Consider the following 19,669-nt stretch of genomic DNA (forward strand, 5'->3'; position numbering starts at 1 on the left):
AAGGGCGTATGTCCAATAGTGGAGGAAGTTCGGCCTGGTTACTGTTGACCTGAAACGCTGCGAGGATTCGAGTCAGATCGCTGAGGGAAGGACAGATCATAGCGAGCACAAGTCTACCCAGTGATTCGTACTCCTCCTCAAAAGGTCTTTGCATACCATTCTCGTACTGTCGAGTTTGTACGTTGAACTGAAGGCGATGTTTGGAACGGACCTTCAAACTTCAAACGTAACTTGTGATGCGAGCAACGCGAGTATGCGAGATAGAATTAGCAAAGCTGGGAAGCGACGGTGCGTACTACGTTACCTGGTATGATCACCGCAGGCTGCGCTGTACGAACGCTCGGATATGAAACCGAGACTCGCCATACAGCGCGATGTCTGCATCCGAGTTGGCGTGACGATGCCATGACTGCCGCGGACCTGAACAGCTTGCTAAGACAGCATCAGTCACGCAGCTGTGTACCATCCAGAATGGACGACCGAAGGGAAGTGGATATGACGCTGACGACTTGAATAGAACTACAGCATCATAGTGGATACGTATCGTTCCTATCACATAGCAGCAGCTCGACGGAGTTCGGGAATCAATGCTGAGGTACCGGAGACGTATGCTACAGCCAGATGTTAGCTGAAAAGGCGTGGCTCCCGCAGAGCTGGCAGACGCGTGCTGAGCGAGATCGATGACCTGCAGGGTGAGATCTGTGAGCCGAGGGAACGCACAGACGATCCGACATAGCTGTTGGACGTTGTTCAACGTGCACAGCGTCAAATCTAATGAACTGATGGATTGGAACCGCGACAGGGCCAGGAAGAAATCTGGGTGAAACAAAGCTCTCCCGATTGAATACGGAGGATGCGCACGCCAGGCAGCGCACGGACGAGGGCAAGGGGTAGCGCTTGAAGGAAGCGATGACTGTTCTTCCTCTGTTTGCCAGACAAGGAGTCTACGCTGCCGTCTTCGCCCTCGTCCTCTCCGGCAACTAGCTCGTGCGTGGTAGCCACTACTTGACGCGTGGAGACGTGTGACACTGCTTGAACAGCATGTCGAAGCGTCTGCGGCTGTAGATCTCGACGGTCCGGTAGAGGTTGCGCATAGCCCGGGGGTTCCACGCTGCACAGACCAGCGCCGCGGCAGCCAATGCGGGTTGATTCATGGCGTCGATGACGAACCCGAAGATCTTGAGAGGGATGCGAATGGCAAGGGCCCGTGGCAAGGTGCCTTGAGAAGAGACAGGTTCCCTCGAACCACCGTCGCCTTGTTGATCAGCATATGGTTGCGCAGCTGTCGGTTCATGGTCAACCAGTCCATCGGCAACCTGTTGCGCGACCGGTGCGCCTGGCGCATCTTCGGCAGAAAGGGAAAAACACTGTACAAACGCATCAGTCGGTGTCGCGCAACAGAAGAAATGAACCGACGCTAGAATGACTATCGGACGCCATACAGACACAGTTGCATCCCACGGGACGTCGCCGATGTCCGTGACCGGTAGTGCAGCCGTGAGTGGAGTGCCGTGGGGGTTGAGGAAGAAGGCGCGGGCGCGGGCGCGAGAAGCGAGGGTGCTTAGAGGAACGTACATCCGGATCGTATTTGAGGACTTGGGGAGATGATGTGCCACAGCCTGCCATCATCCGTGACTATGACTTGCCAGCGTTCGTAAGTACTTAAAGACTCCGGACTCGAGGGAACACGACCGTGGGCCTTTGCAACTAAATGCTTTTTATGTTGTGAGTAGTGCTGCCTGAGTCTACGACGAGAGACCACGGCCGACGTCGTGAGGCCGTAGAAATTGAAGCAGGCGTCCGTGCTCCTGACTTCAAGCACGTTCTCAGAGTCTGCCCGATCTCGTCGACGCGACATCTAAAGAATCAATACTGAAAATTATCTCCCTCGTCAGCTAGAGCAGACCATTACGACCACTGCGGTCTACGCAATGTCGATATGTGCGGTGCCAGTGAGACGACGATAGCCAGACGAACCTCCGCGTGCGAGATATCTCTCTGGCCCTGTCCCGATCACTAGTGGCGGTAACAATTCGTGACCACCGCCTGTGCAGTTTTTGAGCATCAGGATGCCCATAAGTTATGCTGCGTGTTGAAGTGAGACACACAACTGTCCGCGCTGAAAGTTTAACTCACGTCCGCCACCGCTGTCATCTCTCGGCGTTGGGAACTTGGGTGCGGCGAGTTGCCGTACTATCTTCGAGTCCTTGAACACGGCTACCGGGAAACGAGACGGGAAGCGCGTCTGGGAATTACTCGATTCAATCAAATGAGACGTAGATTCAGGACACGTGTGAGGAGACGTACGCACAGTCCGGACGCGAGCGTAAACTGCGAGGCTTCCAGGTGCGAGCAAGAAGCCTAACTTGTACAACTGGACTTTGATATTCTCGGTATCTTCTCGTGAGTGGATCAGTATTCGACAACAAGGCGCGTGAGCAGTTGTTGCAGGAACATCTGTCGGTGATGAGTGAGCTTCATCTGGCGCGAGAAAAACATCTGTGAGCGCTTAAATGCCAGTTAGTATGTAGTGATGCAATGGGCATCGGTATGTCTCTCCTTGGCTCAACGCCTCCAAAGGAACGATAGCCCTTACTTTCGTCGCGGTGAGGCGCCCTCGGTGGTGGAGTACGACACGGTATGAGGGACGGCTCGAATGCCTTAAAGTCATGACGACAGCGCTGTACGGGATGGATTGGCACGGATGTCATATGAAGATGTCGCAAGAAAAATGGCCATGAGCGGTTGGACGTTCTTTCGACGCTCGTCCTTCAAATCCCGGGGCGGGCAAGACTGAGTGAGACCCCGGATCCTGAGCGCAACGACTCGCCAACAAGGCACAGCGAAGCACGTCCGAAGAACCTGGATGCCTATTCAGTAAGGTGCGACAGTAGAGCGGAACACAGAAACTCACGCCGGCTGGAAGACGCTGTACGGAGGATGATCGAGGAGCATCGAGAACTAACGCACATGCGGCAGATATATCGGGCGAGGATAACAGATTCATCTGTCGCTGAGAAGGAAGAGTGTCGATCGCGTCGGACGAATATACAAAGTACAATGGTCTACCTTTACCTGGCGTCCTTTCCGCCAGCCTAAATAAGGTTTCTTCTCTGACCCACCCACCCACGATCGCCAGCCGCTCTTCCCTGGCGCGTCCGCCATCGGCGCGCTAACCTTGTCCACACCTGCAGGAGCGGACGACAGAGCGCTCTGCGTAGCAGGCGCATGCATACTTGCGGCTGCACCCGCCGACACGCTCGACACTTCAGACGGTGTCGGCTACTTCTTGGACTCTGCGGGCTCCTTCGCCTGCGCCTCGCGAGCCACACCCTTCCCGCTTCCGAACACACCAGTCCACTTGCTCGACTTCGCGTTCATCTCGTCCTCCAGCCGCTGCGCCTCCTCCGCCGCCTTCAGCCGTTCGTGGAACTCCGCGCGCTCTTGCGCCGCCTTCTCGAGCACCGTCTCGTTCTCCGCCTGCGCGCGGGCCTCCTTCTGCTGCTTTGTCTGTCCGAGAGCGTATGCCCCGATCGCGAGAGCAGCGACGGTCGACGCTTGCAGGCCGACACGCGCCCGCATCCAGTAGTTCATACTCAGCGACTCGCCCTTCCGCATCTTGATGAAGGACATGACGAGAGCAACGACGGTGGCGGTAGTCCCTGTAGAATCCTCAGCAACGAGACTTCCACTATCCGCGAGCGAGACGCACCGATGGGCACGAATGGGTTCTCCTTGAATTTGCGCGCGAACTTGCCGCTCCACGTCTCTTGCACGATAACGCCATCCACAATGTAGAGGCCTGGATGGTCCGCAGTGTTTGAAAGTGGTCGCGAGCTCATCGTTGTACGAATAGGTCGAAGGGGGCTCAGAAGTCGCAGCCTGCCGTGCTTATGTATGCTGAGAGTGGAGCCTCCGAGCACGAAGGCGGCCGGTAGAAGCCAGGTCCTCCGGCGGCGTACAGCGCTAGCCTTAAGCTAATTCCGCAGATGCGACAGCCCTAGCCAAGCCAGAAAGCCGAGATGTGAGCAGAGGATTGGTCGTGAGTTGGCCATGGAGAGCACTTCCCGAATGACGATCGCAATACGGTACAGAGGTAGCTTCCGCATATGGTAGGTACGGCGCCGCGAGTCCCGGGACTTCCCGGGCTGGGTCCGGGATCAGCCGGGGCCGCCACAGCGATGCTAGGCGCTGGCTAGGCGTACCTCGGTGACATCATCATGCGCGCCGCGTCCCTCTTTGCCACCACTTGCAGCCCAACAAGACGCGTCCCCAACATGGGGCAGCGCAACATACTTAGCTTGCCTCCAACGCTCACCTCGACGCGCGAACTGGTTCAAATCCTGTCCACAGACACTCTAATACCCGCGCATCCTTCGGCAATCCCGGAGACGCGTACTCAAGTCTGTTGAGACATGATGGAGAACCTACCCATCGACACCTCTCATCCGGCAGTGAGAGACTACCTCGCGCTGATACGGTGAGCAAGTCACCACATGCCTCAGCACCGCGAGACTCACGCTCGGCGGACAGGCTGCAAGTGCTCACCCCGCTCTCGCTACTCATCAACATCGCGACGGTGATGGTATGCAGTACGATACTGACTCCGGGTCTTAGTACGTCAGGTATTCCTCTTGGAATTTGTTTTGAATGCTCATGTATGCGCCATTGTGACTTGCGTATAGGCGAGATATCGAAGCTATACCCAGCGACTATCGCTCCGAACCAGAGCCTCATTTCCATCTATGTCACGCTCGTCTATATTGGCCAACTAGGCTACTGCGTCCTGCTCGTGTTTGCACGAAAACCAGAAACCAAGGTGCGCCTGCAGAAAGTGACGCGTGGATGGCGATGCTAAAGTATATGCGGCGTAGGCGGCGATGGTGAAGGGTGTGGGCATGCCGCTTGTGATTGCGAACTGGGTGATGGCCGGTTGGGCTATAGCCTGGGTGAGTACTACTTCCGATCTGTGTTGTGACTCGACATCGAGGCTTCACAGGTTCTGCAAGCCTTCGTCGTCGCGACGGTGGCACAAGGCATTTTGTTCGTGTTGTTGCTCTACGCCAACCTCGTTCTACTCGTATACCATAGGCCGACGTGGTCTAGGTATGTATATTCCCCTCGTCTGCGAATTCGAACTAACCGCGTTACTTTCTCAGACCATTCGATGTACTGTTCATCCATGCGCCCGTACGGGCGTTCATGATCTGGCCATTCATGATCATGTTCCCTTATACGCTCTTGTAAGCATCGCCACCGCGCCACTTTCCGTTACACTGATTCATACTCTAATCATCTAGTGTGGCCCTCGGATGGACGTTCTCACCTGGCGAGCCTCAGCATTACGCACGGCATCAATGGCCAGGCTTCATCATCATGCTCGGCGTGAACCTCGTTGGTACGCCACAGCCTCTCCGCACGTCGCTCTGAACCGTCGCTAACGCTGTCCGCAGGCCTGCTGGTCGTCGTCATCAGGCGTGACGTCGTCTGGTGCATATCCGCAGCCTGGATGTGCGCGTCGGTATGGAGCCGACAGCCGAAGCCCATGCCTGTCTGGGTATGCCTCCTCCTCTCTCACTCCGTAGTCACCCCACGCTGACCCCCGATTGTCGATAGCTCACCTGCGTGCTCTTCACAATCGCCCACCCGCTCGGTCTTGTGGTGTCCTGGTTGTGGATACGCCTGCGCGGACGGCGCGAGGGCCGCATCGCGCTCCCGCCGGACCAGGATAGCCAACCGCAGGGAAACGGGCAGGATCAAGGACGGCCTGGGGGCCCGAGGGAGGTTGACGCGGAAGCTCTGTGGGGATGAGTTTGGTGTATGGAATATGTATCGAGAACGAGGTACCGTTTAATTGCCTCGACGAATGTCATGCTTTTCTCACTGTGGAAAGGAGTAGCCTTGATGATGATGATGTAGCGACGTCGGTGTTCTGCGTTCCCGTCGCTTCGGAATGAATACGGCCCTAAGGCCTAAAGACCAATGTATGGCATGCGAGCGACGACAGCTGGTGGCTAATCTCCTTGAAGGATCGTCACGAGAACGTTAGCCTCGATTGCAACAAGACTAGACGAGAGGATAGCCGCTTCAACAACTTCTCAGGCTCGTACGTACGAGTTGCAGAACTAGACAGCACACAGACTGGCCGTGGTCTAGAACAGTCACATTCTTGTCGAGAAGTCCGGCATCCCGACGAACGCTCGCAGCCCAACTCGGATGTCCTGTTACGGCGGTTAGGCATGCGGCTCATCAAATCCTCTGGCACAGCACATCTCAAACACTCAAATGGCGCATAGTCTCGGTGCGTCGTCGATGCCCTGTTGATACCTGAACGTTGAACTCTCACCGCTGCTCAGCTCACTGGGTCTGAGCGTGTATCCGCACGAACCAGCATGGCGTCCGATGTTCAGCATAATGCTGGTTTACTTCTTGCATTTCGTCGTGCGAGATACGTACACGTAGCATTCTCTTCCTATTGTCGAAGAGGAGACGCGGCCGTACGCATCGATGAAGGGAGGGCCCATCCTGGCGTTCTTTGTCCCATTCCACCACTGTCCCCCACAAGTACTACGTTTGCCTTCTCACATGTACTCGACCGAGGTGTTCAACTCGTCCAGCTTCAGCGGCGACCAGCGATGCTCAGCTGCACACAGACATACGTTCGGGGACCTAAAAGTCGGCCATGAAGCGAAACCTGCGACCCAAGAGACGTCTCGCCATACTTAGCTGGAAACAGGGTGTCGTCCGACGCGGGCGACTCGACTACAAGGCTAGCAAACAGATCGAATATTCATGCATTCGACTGGAACAAAATAATAGGAATGCAAAGGCTCGAAAGGACGCTATAGGTACGTCTACTCTCAGTTGACTCGAGCGCGACTCACCGAACGACCCCAACTTTGACACTCTGTTGGCCCAGGTCTCTAATGACGGGTCGACGTGACCTGGCCTCTCTTTGAAGCTCGTGTCTAGATCCGAGGTGAGAAATACGCTCATAGTTGGGGCAAGTTCAAGTTGGGAGAGGCACTCGGGAGTTGGAGGAGCCTCAGCGTCGACCAACACGGCGCCAACGCTGTTTTCCTCTCGACGTCCATTAGCTCCACTCCGCGACCTGCGAGGCCTGCTAGATCTCAATCTATAGTTAAGACGGTTCTGTCGACATGTCCTGCGAGTGAGGTGTCTAGTCTGGATCTTTGGAGGCAAACTACGGGCACCCTCGCCGACGCAACAGCTGCAGACCGCCGCGCCCTGGCGACGCTCGATTGTGAATCGATGACCGGGTTGGTTCGCACGCGGGGTCCTGAGAAGCGATACGGAGTAGGGCATTCTAACAGCTACAGTACTACAGTGAGTTCGACCCGATTCACAGGCTACGTAGCGTCGGCTGATTTCTTTCAACGCAAACGCGACATGTCATGTTCAGCGACCAGAGACCTATCAGAGTCGTCGCCAGTTGGCAACAATCACCCGCCCCGGAGAGTCATCAAGCGTGGTGCATTGAGCGTGAGCTTTGCCGTCAATAGCGCGTTGTTGGGCATCGCCGGACATATTTATGCGCTGTCGATGGTTGGTCGCGCTTGCGCACTGGCAGGACGGACCAATGATGTCGTGTATGAGTACAAGCGAGAACAGAGAGACAAGTCGGTCAGTGCTTTCCTCGAAGACTACAGTGAGCTCAGGAGCACGGACTTCCGCTTCGAGCGCGGGCTTTATGGGTCTTCACTTGGCCTCCCGTCCGTGTCGCAAATTCAGACTGGTCATTGCCAAACATAATCATAACAGGCAAATACCGGCGACGGACGCTGGCAGTAGGGCATGTCTCGTTCTTTCGCGGCAGTCGCCGTGCGGTCCATCAAATGGATATGTACAGCATCTCACAATGACTCAGATACACGGGTTCGGTACGTCCTCGACGCTCACTCATCCCCCTTGACTTTGCATTGCTTTTCAACTTACGGCCGCATCTCCGTCCACAGCGATCCTAAGGCACAGGCACCTAGATAACTTGAATGACATTCGATCTGCAGCCTAACGTAGGTCCCCATTTCCTCCATCGCGCGGGGTTCAGCTGATGTGTTCCTGTCATACAGTGTCCTTCTCTTTCAGCCGGCGTGTCATGCGTATCACTCGCGCAACGGAGAGCCGATGGGCGGATTGACAAAGTTTGGAGCAGTGGCGATGAGCGGAGCGGTGAGGACTCAAGTGCCAACGAATTTCAATTGGAGCTACGACGACCCGGGAAATGCCCGTCTATAAGGCGCTCTGCCGTTGGCTCTGTCCACTCGCATCCCATCCGAGATCTTCGAGCTCATAATTGATGAGATGGACCAACCCATGTTACCCGCCGCGGCGCTGGTCTGTACAGCATGGTACCATCGGGCCATGCGAAACCTCTACCAAATCGTCCGGATTACAAATCACAGGTCCTTCAACATTCTGGTCAAGCAGTGTCGCACGTCTCCACGCGTGAAGAAGTGGCTTGCTTCCACACGTACGCTAGTGGCCGACAGTTACAAGACCCGGCATATCGGTGACCGTGACCCGGGGAGCTCTGATTTTCTCCAAGCGGTACCCCTTGCCCTCGTCCGCATGATGCCCGGTGTACGCGTCCTTCGCATCCAGTTTGCGAAGCTTCGTTTTGTCCATCAAGAGTTCTTCCTTGCCCTATCGCGATTCAAGCCCGTCACGTCGCTGAGGCTGTATGCATGCATACTCAGCAACATCACACAGCTGCGGCGGGTCATCTGCGCCCTCCCCCGGCTTGCGTACCTCACCATACACGTCAAGCTCGTTCAGCGGGGTCCTTCCAGCTATGCGAGGATCTCTCCGTTTCAACCACCATCCGACATCCGTCTTCGGCACCTCGATATCGATGTTCAGACAGACCTCATGATGACGGTCCTTGACTGGATGACGCGTTCAAGCCTCTGTGCCTCACTCGAGGATCTGACGGTCACGCTGTGGGATCAACCCCTGCGGAGCCTTAACGAAGTCCTCGAAATGGCAGGAGAATCCTTGACTCAGTACCACGAACGGTGTCCCGGGCGTGAGCTCGACTGTAAGAGTTATCTTGCTCGCTAGACGTGGCTGCTAACTTAAACACGTAATTGTAGCTCATGGCAACCTGTCGCACAACACCGCCTTGCAATCCTGGGAACTTGAGCTGGATGAAATCAGCCCCGCCGCCGGAGAGAAGGCGCTGAGCGCGTGGTTCAAAGTCGCAGACGAATTACACTGCGTCCTCTCTACCGTCCAAAGCCGTGCGCTCGAGCACATCGAAATCAGGGCCAATGTAAGTTACTACCCTGATGGCGCTGGCGAGGAGCTCGGCGTTGTCCTGGAGCAGCTCGACTTGCAGGGGCCACACGGAGTCATGAGCGAGCGACGCTTCGACGCACTGAAGGCTGTCAAGGTGGTGAAATACCTACACGGTCTGCAGGATCAGAGCGAGGCGGATGTGGACGACATCGCTCAGAAGATCGACGTCGTGTTTCGTGGCATACTCCGGCCGTGGTCTGACCGCGGCATAGTCAGCATCACCCCGCTACGCTGAAATCCGCTCTGAATATGATGAACGTGAGTGCGCTCGTCTGCATGCACACACGTATCTCAATATTTTCCCCAGGCTCGCCGTTCAGCGATACCTAGAAACCGTCTGCGACGACCAACGGCGGTGCAGGCGGCGCTCGAAGAGAAGCTAGCGACTCGCTCGGCTGGACGCTCGTGCCGGCCGCAACTCGCATGTCGGGCTCTGCGTACGATTGTGAAACACTCAGGTAGGTATAAAAATGATCGATATATGGAGCGAAGGCCAAGAAGCAAGGAGGAATAGCTCGAATTTTCGTTCTCGACGCAAGAATGCGCACATGCCGCGTTCCCGGACGTCATGATGGTGAATGCAAGGAGAAGTCTTGACCCACCGCCGTCTGTCTAGCCTACGGGCGTTGAGATGAAGGGCATGTGCCTGCGGCTCCATCCCCGCGCTGAAGGTGAGCACGATTTCCTACAATTGGGAAAGGTGCGGCGTACGGGCATCTGGCCTGCGAGAGTGGAATTCTGAGTGTAGGCGACTCAGGTCGTGGACGCGACAGCACGAGGATGAAGTGTCGTTGGACTCTAGAGCGCGGCTGTAATTGCCAGTGAGCGCGGGTCTACGTGAATGGCGTCCGGGTCAGCATAACGAGATGTCGACGGAGAGTGCAGGCTGATTCAACGTCCGCGAGCGGGGCACCTCCAAGTCTGTACATCGGTGCGGATGAGGTGGGCGAGTCCCTCAGTGAGCCATTTGAAGGCCTTCAGGACGAAGGAACCGCAAGGCTGAACTTCGGTGAGTCGGATGTGTCGACGTCGGACTAATACTGAACAATAGAGTGGATGCAGTATTGGACCTGGTCGTCGGCGCAGGATGCAAGAGCCTGTGCAGACGACTCTTGTGTCGGAGAACGCCACGCCATCGCGCATCCGCTGGTTCCTTTGGTGCCATGGTTATGGATGCGGCTGCGCGGACGTCACGGACGCCTCGTTACACTCACACGACGCGTCTCTTACTCTGTATGGCGTGCGGATCCCGAAGCCGAAGGGTCCTAGTTACCTTCCTGTGCGTTCCGACTCCGTTCAAGCACTCACCACAAGCGACGTGGCAAACGCGTCCATGAGCTTAGTCACCCGCTCGCGCACATCGAGCTCAGGGGTTGCGTCGTGCTCAGATCCACGACAGCGCCGACGAGGACGCCCGCCCCCGCGACGCTCGAGGAAGCTATGTCGGCGCACTACAATGGCTGGACATACATGCCCGGACAAGCTGGCGACGACACCTACATTGGAGACGCGCCAGACCTACGTCCAATGCAACGAATTTTCGACAGAGGATGGTACGTTACCAGCGCACGGACGCTCGTCGTTTTGCGGATGGATGCTCTCCTGGATCTCCACAGTCCATCCGCGCGGTGCGTACCCGTCCATGCAGTCCTCCCATACTCACCAATTTTTGTCAACGGGCTCCACAGCGCGTTCGACCTTTCAGAACATCGTCACGACCAGCGCGAGACACGATCGGGCCGTAAGAGCCTGCTCGACCTCAGCTCGAACACGGGTCTGTAGGACAATATTGATCAGATGCAACGGATATGCGGCTCATCGATGACGAAAAGGGGTTTTGCATTGCATAATACACTGGGATTTTGGAAGGAGGGGTCTGAGGCGGATCGGAGCCAAGGGGATACACGCCAGCAGCGAGCTCTGGAGGTACTACGCTCGAGTCACGTGGAGCGGTCGGGTTCGGGATTTGAACGATGCATATCGAGGGAGACAGCTGGGGGAGCGGGCAACATCGAAGAGAGCGGGCTGGGGCGCTGAGACTCAGAGCAGGCGGCGACAGTGAGCGCCTCGAACGAAGTTAGGGTTAGGGGCATGGGCCGCCACAAGACCGTTGTCACGGCCTCCTGCGTCGCACAAGTACTCAGCTGGCCGCGACTCAGTGGAACGTCTTTCGAGCAGTCGTATCCCGGCCAGTGTCTGTGGCGCGTCGACGAATGCTGGCAGCATGACTGCCCGTCATGGCATGGAAGGCCCCGCTCGCGGCAGTCACCGTGCGGCTCATCAAACTCTCGCACACAGCTCTTCCTAATATACATGGCTTCGGTACGTCCTCGAGGCCCCCTTGCCACTTGCACCCCCACCCCCACCACTCCTCCGCATACGACTGGGCCTCCCTCATAGCGCATACATCCACGTCGCGTGCTCGTAGGGACGTGCAATTGCCCAGATGTCTGATCTCCAGCCTAGCGTTGGTCGTCTTCTGTCCATGATGATCCAGATTCGACTGACGCGCCGTTCACCTAGCATCTTCCCCCTGCCCCCGCGGACGCCTCACACGCACAAGTCATACGATCGAGTGCCGACGATCATATTGATGTCGGTCAGCGCCTTGCCGATGAACAGATTGACCAGAGACCCAGTGCCGATGAACAAAGCGAGGAGAAATCCAGCTATAAATGGATTCATGAGAATTACCGCGAGAAGCGGATATGCAGACCCTGGTGGGACGCCCGTTTTCAAGGCACCCTGCCGCTGGCCCTCTCCGCTCGCATCCCGCTCGAGGTCTTCGAGTTCATCGTCGACGAGATGAATCAGCACACGTTGATCGCCGCGGCGCTGGTCTGCTTAGCATGGTACCCTCGAGCGATGCGCAAGCTCTACCACACCGTCGAGATTCGCGGCCGCACGAGCTTCAACAGGCTGTTCAAGCAGTGTCACGCGTCACCACGCGTCAAGCAGTGGCTCGCGAGCACATGCAAGCTGGTGGCAGTCGGGCGATGGAATGACTTACCCATTCTCGACGACGTCTCTGACAGCGAGCAGGACACCGAAGACGCGAGTGTGGAATCCCCGCAGCTTAGAAACACGAGCAATACTGACAATCATGATCACTTCCTTCAAGCACTACCGTTCGCACTCGCTGGTCTGATGCCTCGTGTACGCACCCTTCATATCGAGCAGGGAGAACTTCGCTTCATCCGCCCAGATTTCTTCTTCGCACTGTCGAAGTTCGAGTCTGTCAAGTCGTTGACGCTTGATGTCTGCGAACTAAACAACATCACGCAGCTGCGGCGGATTGTGTCTGCCTTCCCCCAGCTTACAGACCTTAAAATGGTGGTTGTTGGTTTCGCTCAGCGAGGTGCTGCCAGTTACGCGGGAGCCTCACTATCTCGGGCACCATCTCACATACGTCTTCGATGCCTTGAGGTCGATGTGCATAATGAACCCATGATGATGTTCCTTGACTGGATGTCGCGCTCAGACCTCTGCGCCTCACTTGCGAAGGTGACAATCTTGTCACGTTATGCCCGTAAGACTGCCTTTGTCTTCAAGCGTACAGATTTCATCACTGACGCACATGCACAATGTAGTGACTCACGAAAACCTGTTGCAAAACACCGCCTTGCAATTCTTGGACTTCAAGCTACGTGACATCGAACACATCATGGCCGAAGACGAGGGGCCTCGCGCGGCTTGGACCGAAGCAACACGCGAGTTACACGGCATATTCTCCACCATCCGTAGCCGTCAGCTCGAGCACATCGAGGTTCACGTTCGAGTTTACGTCGACGACAGTATTCTCGAGTCTGAGGAGCCAAGCGCTGTTCTCGAGAAGCTCGACCTGCGGGGCCTGCACGAGGTCATGAGCCAGCCGTACTTCGACACATTGAAGGATGTCGAAGTGAAGATGACGATGTGGCCTCGGACCGATCAGACCGAGTCGGATGTGGACAACATCGGTCAGAAGCTCGAGGACGTGTTTCATGGCTTGCTCCGGCCATGGTCTGATCGCGGCATAGTCGACACCTCCTGCGTGTGGCGGGATGATGGGCGGAGACAGTGGTCGAGGTGAGCTCGCTCTTCACCATGATCATGCGTCGTCATCATGCTGACTTGTATCGCGTATACGACGTGATGGAACGGCGGCGAGTATCGACTCGGCGCGACGCAGGTGCTTGAGGGTCGGGGCGCAGACCGGAGAGCTCGGGAGGAAAACTCTAAGGTAAGCATTGGCTTTGTCTATCTACTTATACACGTACAGGTACTGATCTGATACGACGGCGTCGGACGGCGCACGTCGCACACGGTAGCCTCGAGGCTACCGTCTAAGGCGGGCGATGTACAGCCGGCGATAAGCGCCGGCGCGAGCATACGACGAGGACCGCATATCGGCCTCGAGTCTAAGGTGAGTTCTGTTAGTACAATTCTATCTACACGGATCTAACATTCCGACACTCCCCCTCAAACCTTCGCCAGTCCCATCGCGGCTGCGAAGTGTTTGCACTTCATCGAAGGCAAGGCCTTCGTAAGGATGTCGGCAGTCATCTCCTCCGTAGGGCAGTAGGATAGCTCGATCTTGCCCTCCGAGATCATGTACCGAATGAAATGGTACCGTATGTCAATGTGCTTCGTTCGCGCATGAAAGCGGTCGTCCTTCGCGAGTGCGATTGCCGACTGGTTGTCAGAAAGGAGAGGGATAGGTCGCTCGGGTCCACCAAAGAGTTCATGCATGAAGGAGCGAAGCCAGATGGCTTCCTTGCTCGCGTGCGTGAGCGCGACGTATTCAGCCTCGGTCGTCGAGAGCGTGACAAGCTCCTGGCGTTTCGAGGACCACGAAACCACGCCACCGTTGAGCATAAAGACGTACCCCGAAATTGCATGCCTGCCCTCCGTGCTCCCACCATCTGCATCCGAATAACCCACTACCTCGTCGTCTCCAGTCCCTCCGAGAACCAACCAGAGGTCCTTCGTACCCTTGAGGTACTGGTAAGCCCGTTTGAGAGCATTCCAGTGTGCGAGTCCCGGGTTCTGCAAGTACTGGCAGATTTGCCCGACTGTCGCAGCGAGATCGGGTCGAGTCGCGACGACGAGCCACATAAGCGCACCGGCGGCTTCGCGGTAGGGTTTGTTTCGCATGAGTGCGAAATCTTCGGGAGTGACGGGCGACTGGTCCTTCGACAGGCGTGTGTGTGTGTCCATCGGCTGAGAGAGCGGCTTTGCGTCAGCGAACCCATATCGGTCAAGTATGGACTCGATGTATGCGCGCTGGGATAAGGCGATCGTGCGACGTGCCCAGTCACGCTTGATCTCGATGCCGAGTAGCCAGTGAAGTTCGCCGTTGTCGGTGATGTCGAGTTTCGAGCTGATTTCAGCCTTGAGACGGACCAGATTCGCAAGCAGTGAGCATACAAGTGTCATGTCGTCGACGTGAACGAAGATGATGTCGATGTTGCCGTCTGGATGGCGGCGGACGAAAACGGCGTGATCATGCTCGATGCGGACGAACTTGAAGCCTAAGAGAGTTGCTTTGAGGACTTCATACCAGCGACGACCGGCTTGCTTCAGTCCGTAGATTGGGACACGTGCTCGGATCAGCTGGCCAGGCTTCAGGCCATCGAGCTTGATGAAGGGCGGTGGACGGAGGTAGATGCGCTCATCGTCATTGAGCTTGCCATAGAGGTATGCACTCTTGACGTCGATCTGGTGGGTGTGCCAACCCTTGCGAGCAGCCATGGTGAGGATAGCGCGGACAGAGGTCAGCTTACAGACAGCTGCGAAGGTCTCGTCGGAGTAATAGTCGATGCCGTCGACCTGGGTGTAACCCTGAGCCACGAGACGAGCACGGTAGGAGTTGATGCGATTCTGCGCGTCTCGCTTCGTGCGGTAGACCCACTTCGTGCCGACTTCATTGATATCTGTCATGTCGTCTGGCGGATCCTCAAAGACCCAGCTGTTGCGAGAGATGAGTCGACGAATCTCGTCGTACATGGCCTCGAGCCACTTCGGCCAATCAGGCCGGCGTCTCGCTTCAGCGACAGTGCGCGGATCGAATCCGAGAGCTTCAGACGTAGCAGCCTCGACGAAGTATGCGATGAACTCCTCAGAAGGGAAACTTCCAGGTTCAGGAAAGGGTGGTGCATCAGCGACAGAGCTTACAGCTCGTCCTTCTAAGATGTCGCGAGCCTTCGCACTCGGTGTGCGCTTGCGCTTTCCAGTGACAATGTCGGGATGAACTGGCTCGTAGATTTCGCCAGGCTCAAGAGAAGGTTCTGGCTCGAAGATGTCTGTGTCGTGCTCAGGACTCGGAGAAGGGTCCCGGTGAGCACGCTTCGCAGGAGGCTCTGCCGCGTCGTCATCATTGATAGGTCCAATATCAACATCCAGCTCCCCCTCGACGCGCGGAGACTCTGAGCTGAAAACAACATCGCGCTCGACACTGATCTTGCGCTCCTCAGGCCAATAGACACGGTGACCGTTGGACGTGGGATCGAGCCCGAGCCAACGAGCAGGTTGACCGCGTGCGTCGAGCTTCGAGGGTGCATCAACACGGACATAGACGATGCAACCCCATGGGTGCATGTTGGAGACGTCAGGTGGATGCCCGTAACGAACTTCATAAGGCGACTTTCCACTGAGAGCACGCCGAGGCGTCCGGTTGTAGACATAGGTGCAGTATCGTAAGGCTTCACCCCAGAGCCATTTCGGCAGGCCTGACGAGATGAGACAGGCTCGTATGCCATTCAGGATAGTCCCATGAACGCGCTCGGCAACACCATTGTGCTGTGGTGTGTCATGGACAGTGAGCTTCCGCATTGTGCCATTTCGCTCGAGGTAGACAGAGAAGTCGTTGGATAAGAATTCGCCACCGCGGTCGGATTGGGCGACCTTTCGGGAGTAGCCGAGCTGAGTGGTGAGGCGAGAGTCGTAGGCAACATACTTCGCAAAAGCTTCACTCTTCATATGCAGCAAGGGTGTGTCTAGCCAGCGGCCATGGTCATCAACGAGGGTGAGGAAATAGCGACAGCGGTCAATCGTCATGACGGACGCAGGCCCCCAAGTGTCCATATGGACGTGGTCGCCGAAACGTTCAGCTCGCGGCGACTCGCGCAAAGGCGCAATCACAGCACGACGAGCCTTCGCTTGCAGGCAAGTCGGGCACTCGGGCTTGTTATAGTCCGTGACGACAATCCCATTGATACGACCCGACTTCGCCATCTGCTCAAGATATCCGTAATTTACGTGGGCCAGCGACTGGTGAAGATCGGCAAGGGACATGCGTCGAAGCGGGGTGGAGGCAGCGTTGGCGTCGGCGGGTGGGGGGTGATAAACACGGTAGAGGTTGTTCTCGCGGGGGATGACACCGATGATATCGTAGTTCTTATTGCATATGGTGAGTTCGCCCTTTTCGCCTGACCAATAGTAACCTTCGCTGTCGAGACAGCCCAGCGAGATCAAGGTCGCATGCATCCCAGGAGCATACAAGACATTTCGCAGCTTGGGCCATATGCACAGCGCGAGTGAGACTCTCGTCCTCCGTGTACTTCCAGGTCTGGCGAATCAGCATGTCGCCTTCGCCTGTCGCATGGAAGACTTGCGAGTTCGCAGCACGGATAGGGTGCGGGGTGATGGAGCGGAAGTTGACAAGGCGGTCTCGGTGTGGGGTCATATGGCGAGAGGCTCCAGAGTCGTAGATGTCAACGCGGAGACCCGAGTCAACAGCACCCGAGTCGTCAGCAGCAGCAGCGACGGCAGGAATGGGCGAGAAAGCAGAAAGCTCGCACTGCTCCGCCAATTCGGAACAGTCTATCTCGACTCGCTCAAACGCGCCAGGGGCAACCTCATCCGAGATCGCGCTCCACACCTCCTCGATGAAGGCGGACTGAGCCTCCGAGGCCATTGCAACATTCGGCGTAGCAGCCTTGTCGGCCGAGGACCCAGAAGCCTGCGCTGTCGACGCGCTCTCCTTTGGCTTCGCAGGTCGACGCTGGCTCGACGCGCTCGGACAGACATTCGCGCGGTGGCCCTTGCCTCCGCACTTGAAGCACGTCACGTCCTTGTCCGAGGACGCTGGCAACGTATCCTGCGACTTCCCGGAGGCTCCCCCACGCCCACGTCCTCGACCACGACCTCCGGATCTACCACGTCCGGATCCGCGGTTCCCTCCACCACGGCTCGTTGACGCAGTCATCGCGGTCTCGGATCGCTCGCCAGCCTTCGGCTTTTGAAGGTTGCGGGTATCCGCCTCGGAGCGTAACGCGGCAATGATCTCGCTCGCAGTCACGACGCGCGGGGTCTGGCCAGTGGAGAGGGTCGAGTTAAAAAGGGTCACAGCTGTGTTGAGCGCAGTGACGATGTGAGAAAAGGAACGGGGAATGGAGGTGGTAATGGCATTGATGTACGTCTTCTCCTCAATTGTCGTGCCCATTTCGCCGAGCTCCTTCCGAAGCTGAGCGAGCTTGTCTAGGTGCTGCCGGACCTTTCGCTCGTCCGTGCACTTCAACGAGAAAAGACGCGCCTCGGTCCAGGCCTCGTGAGCAGCAGTGTACTGCCCAAACTCCTTGTCGAGGTCGGTGAGTATCGAAGCGACAGTGGTGTTGTCGTCGTATTTGACGAAGATCGCGTCCGGTAGCTTCTGCGTAATCGCGTTGCGCATCTGCGCGTGAAGCTTCGCGCTGTCGTCATCAGGCGCCGCGGTCAAGAGGTCGTCGCCATCGCAAGCACTCGCAGCAACACGTACACGCCGAATCCACAGGCGGTAGTTCTGTCCGTCAGCAGCAAGCTTCGGGACCTCCGAGAACTCTTTCGCAACGGTCGTAGACATCGCGCGACACTGGACTCGGATGGATGGTGGGGGGCTGGGTGGTGGCGAGGGCGAAGCCGAGGGTTCGGAAGGTTGAGGTTGGACAGGGGCAGGGGATGGCTCGCGGATAGAGGATGGAGAGCTCGGAGACGAACCAGAGGTGAGTTCTTCGTCCGAGTCGTCGTCGTCTGGGAAGGGTAGATCGCGGCGATCGTACGGAGGGAGGTCGTCGAGCTCGGAAACGGTGTGTCCGGTTTGCTGAAGGTAGGCGCGAGTGGCTCGACGAACGGTGGTGACTAATGGAACGGTCTGCGGGTAGGCGAGGAACTTTGCTGGCATACAGGGGTCCGAAAATGGGACAAAAAGCGCACGAAGATAGACCCTAAGCTCGAAGAGCGGGGCTCATAACCTATCGCGTATACGACGTGATGGAACGGCGGCGAGTATCGACTCGGCGCGACGCAGGTGCTTGAGGGTCGGGGCGCAGACCGGAGAGCTCGGGAGGAAAACTCTAAGGTAAGCATTGGCTTTGTCTATCTACTTATACACGTACAGGTACTGATCTGATACGACGGCGTCGGACGGCGCACGTCGCACACGGTAGCCTCGAGGCTACCGTCTAAGGCGGGCGATGTACAGCCGGCGATAAGCGCCGGCGCGAGCATACGACGAGGACCGCATATCGGCCTCGAGTCTAAGGTGAGTTCTGTTAGTACAATTCTATCTACACGGATCTAACATTCCGACAACTTGGCCTTGCCTCAAGCCTTCCTCGTCGGCAACAATGGAGCGGTGAGCCAGGGTCGCCGGCGACACAGGCATCCTCAGAGTGAATGGGAACGAGAGGCTGTCCCTATCTGGCTCCCGCGATGTTGTCGGATTAGGGTGCGAGAGTGCTATCCACTCGGTCACCGTGGGCAAACGAGTCGAAGGGACGAGGGACATGGTCAAGACTCAATGTTGTTGGTCTCAACTGTGTTCATTCTCGATTGACAGTAGACGAAAGACTTCGTCTCTGGACGTACGATACGTTTGTATCTTGGATATAAATCGTCGGGTACTGAGAGCGAACGGTCTACTTTACGCTTTCCGACTCGGAAACATTTTCGGGCTACTAAAATGAAACATGGTGTAGCTGATTATATTCACGATGAATATGTATGTGACATCTACACCTTGTACTATTGGATATGGAGGGTCTCTTTGAAGTCGCAGTGTGACGGGAGGGAGTTAGTACCGAGAACAGGCCCTTCCCGCCGCGTTAGCAGACCTCTGTGCTGATCTGGGGATGCGCTGAACTAGTCCCTTCTCGCTCGAACTGAGATGGACCCGCTCGCGAACAGGAGCCGACGACAGAAGCCAGGTAGCCGCGGCATGAGCCTAGCAGCGGTAGACACAGGCCCGTCGACTTTGTCACCTGTGAGTGTAAGTTCATTGTCAGTGCGCCGTACAGGTTCCGGAGCATCGATAACTCTCGCCTGGTTGGACAGCGACGAGCGTGTGCGACACGAAACCACCACACACGACAGGTTCTGATCCTCACCAGAATAG

General features: G+C 56.8%; 5 protein-coding genes across 5 annotated transcripts; 4 read left to right on the forward strand and 1 right to left on the reverse strand.

Moving 5' to 3' along the window:
• Positions 1–1,001: 1,001 nt before the first annotated feature.
• B0H18DRAFT_1121225 (uncharacterized protein) lies at positions 1,002–1,577 on the reverse strand (the record flags this gene model as incomplete). The annotated part of the gene is made up of 2 exons (XM_048034293.1): positions 1,002–1,367; positions 1,443–1,577. 2 exons carry the CDS (start codon positions 1,575–1,577, stop codon positions 1,002–1,004), a joined length of 501 nt encoding a protein of 166 aa, XP_047890950.1.
• Positions 1,578–4,415: 2,838 nt separating this feature from the next.
• On the forward strand, positions 4,416–5,811 carry B0H18DRAFT_956501 (uncharacterized protein; the record flags this gene model as incomplete). The annotated part of the gene is made up of 9 exons (XM_048042461.1): positions 4,416–4,480; positions 4,534–4,616; positions 4,686–4,819; positions 4,875–4,949; positions 5,000–5,106; positions 5,160–5,243; positions 5,301–5,398; positions 5,454–5,557; positions 5,617–5,811. The coding sequence occupies 9 exons, from the start codon at positions 4,416–4,418 to the stop codon at positions 5,809–5,811; spliced, it is 945 nt and encodes a 314-aa protein (XP_047890951.1).
• A 2,511-nt stretch (positions 5,812–8,322) lies between these two features.
• B0H18DRAFT_956502 (uncharacterized protein) lies at positions 8,323–9,553 on the forward strand (the record flags this gene model as incomplete). Its single annotated transcript, XM_048042462.1, has 2 exons — positions 8,323–9,058; positions 9,114–9,553. The coding sequence occupies 2 exons, from the start codon at positions 8,323–8,325 to the stop codon at positions 9,551–9,553; spliced, it is 1,176 nt and encodes a 391-aa protein (XP_047890952.1).
• Positions 9,554–10,169: 616 nt separating this feature from the next.
• On the forward strand, positions 10,170–11,201 carry B0H18DRAFT_537042 (uncharacterized protein). The gene is made up of 2 exons (XM_048038514.1): positions 10,170–10,327; positions 10,372–11,201. The coding sequence occupies exon 2, from the start codon at positions 10,406–10,408 to the stop codon at positions 11,141–11,143; it is 738 nt and encodes a 245-aa protein (XP_047890953.1). The 5' UTR covers positions 10,170–10,327; positions 10,372–10,405; the 3' UTR covers positions 11,144–11,201.
• Positions 11,202–11,764: 563 nt separating this feature from the next.
• On the forward strand, positions 11,765–13,390 carry B0H18DRAFT_1121229 (uncharacterized protein; the record flags this gene model as incomplete). Its single annotated transcript, XM_048034294.1, has 3 exons — positions 11,765–11,785; positions 11,842–12,847; positions 12,909–13,390. The coding sequence occupies 3 exons, from the start codon at positions 11,765–11,767 to the stop codon at positions 13,388–13,390; spliced, it is 1,509 nt and encodes a 502-aa protein (XP_047890954.1).
• Between the last annotated feature and the right edge of the window lie 6,279 nt (positions 13,391–19,669).

Source organism: Fomitopsis serialis, assembly GCF_022376445.1.
Source record: "Fomitopsis serialis strain Sig1Antser10 chromosome Unknown B0H18scaffold_58, whole genome shotgun sequence".
Lineage (NCBI taxonomy): Eukaryota > Fungi > Basidiomycota > Agaricomycetes > Polyporales > Fomitopsidaceae > Fomitopsis > Fomitopsis serialis.

Excerpts from the sequence above, each read along its gene's own strand:
- B0H18DRAFT_537042 (XM_048038514.1), top strand. The coding sequence starts at position 10,406 with ATGCAAGAGCCTGTGCAGACGACTCTTGTGTCGGAGAACGCCACGCCA.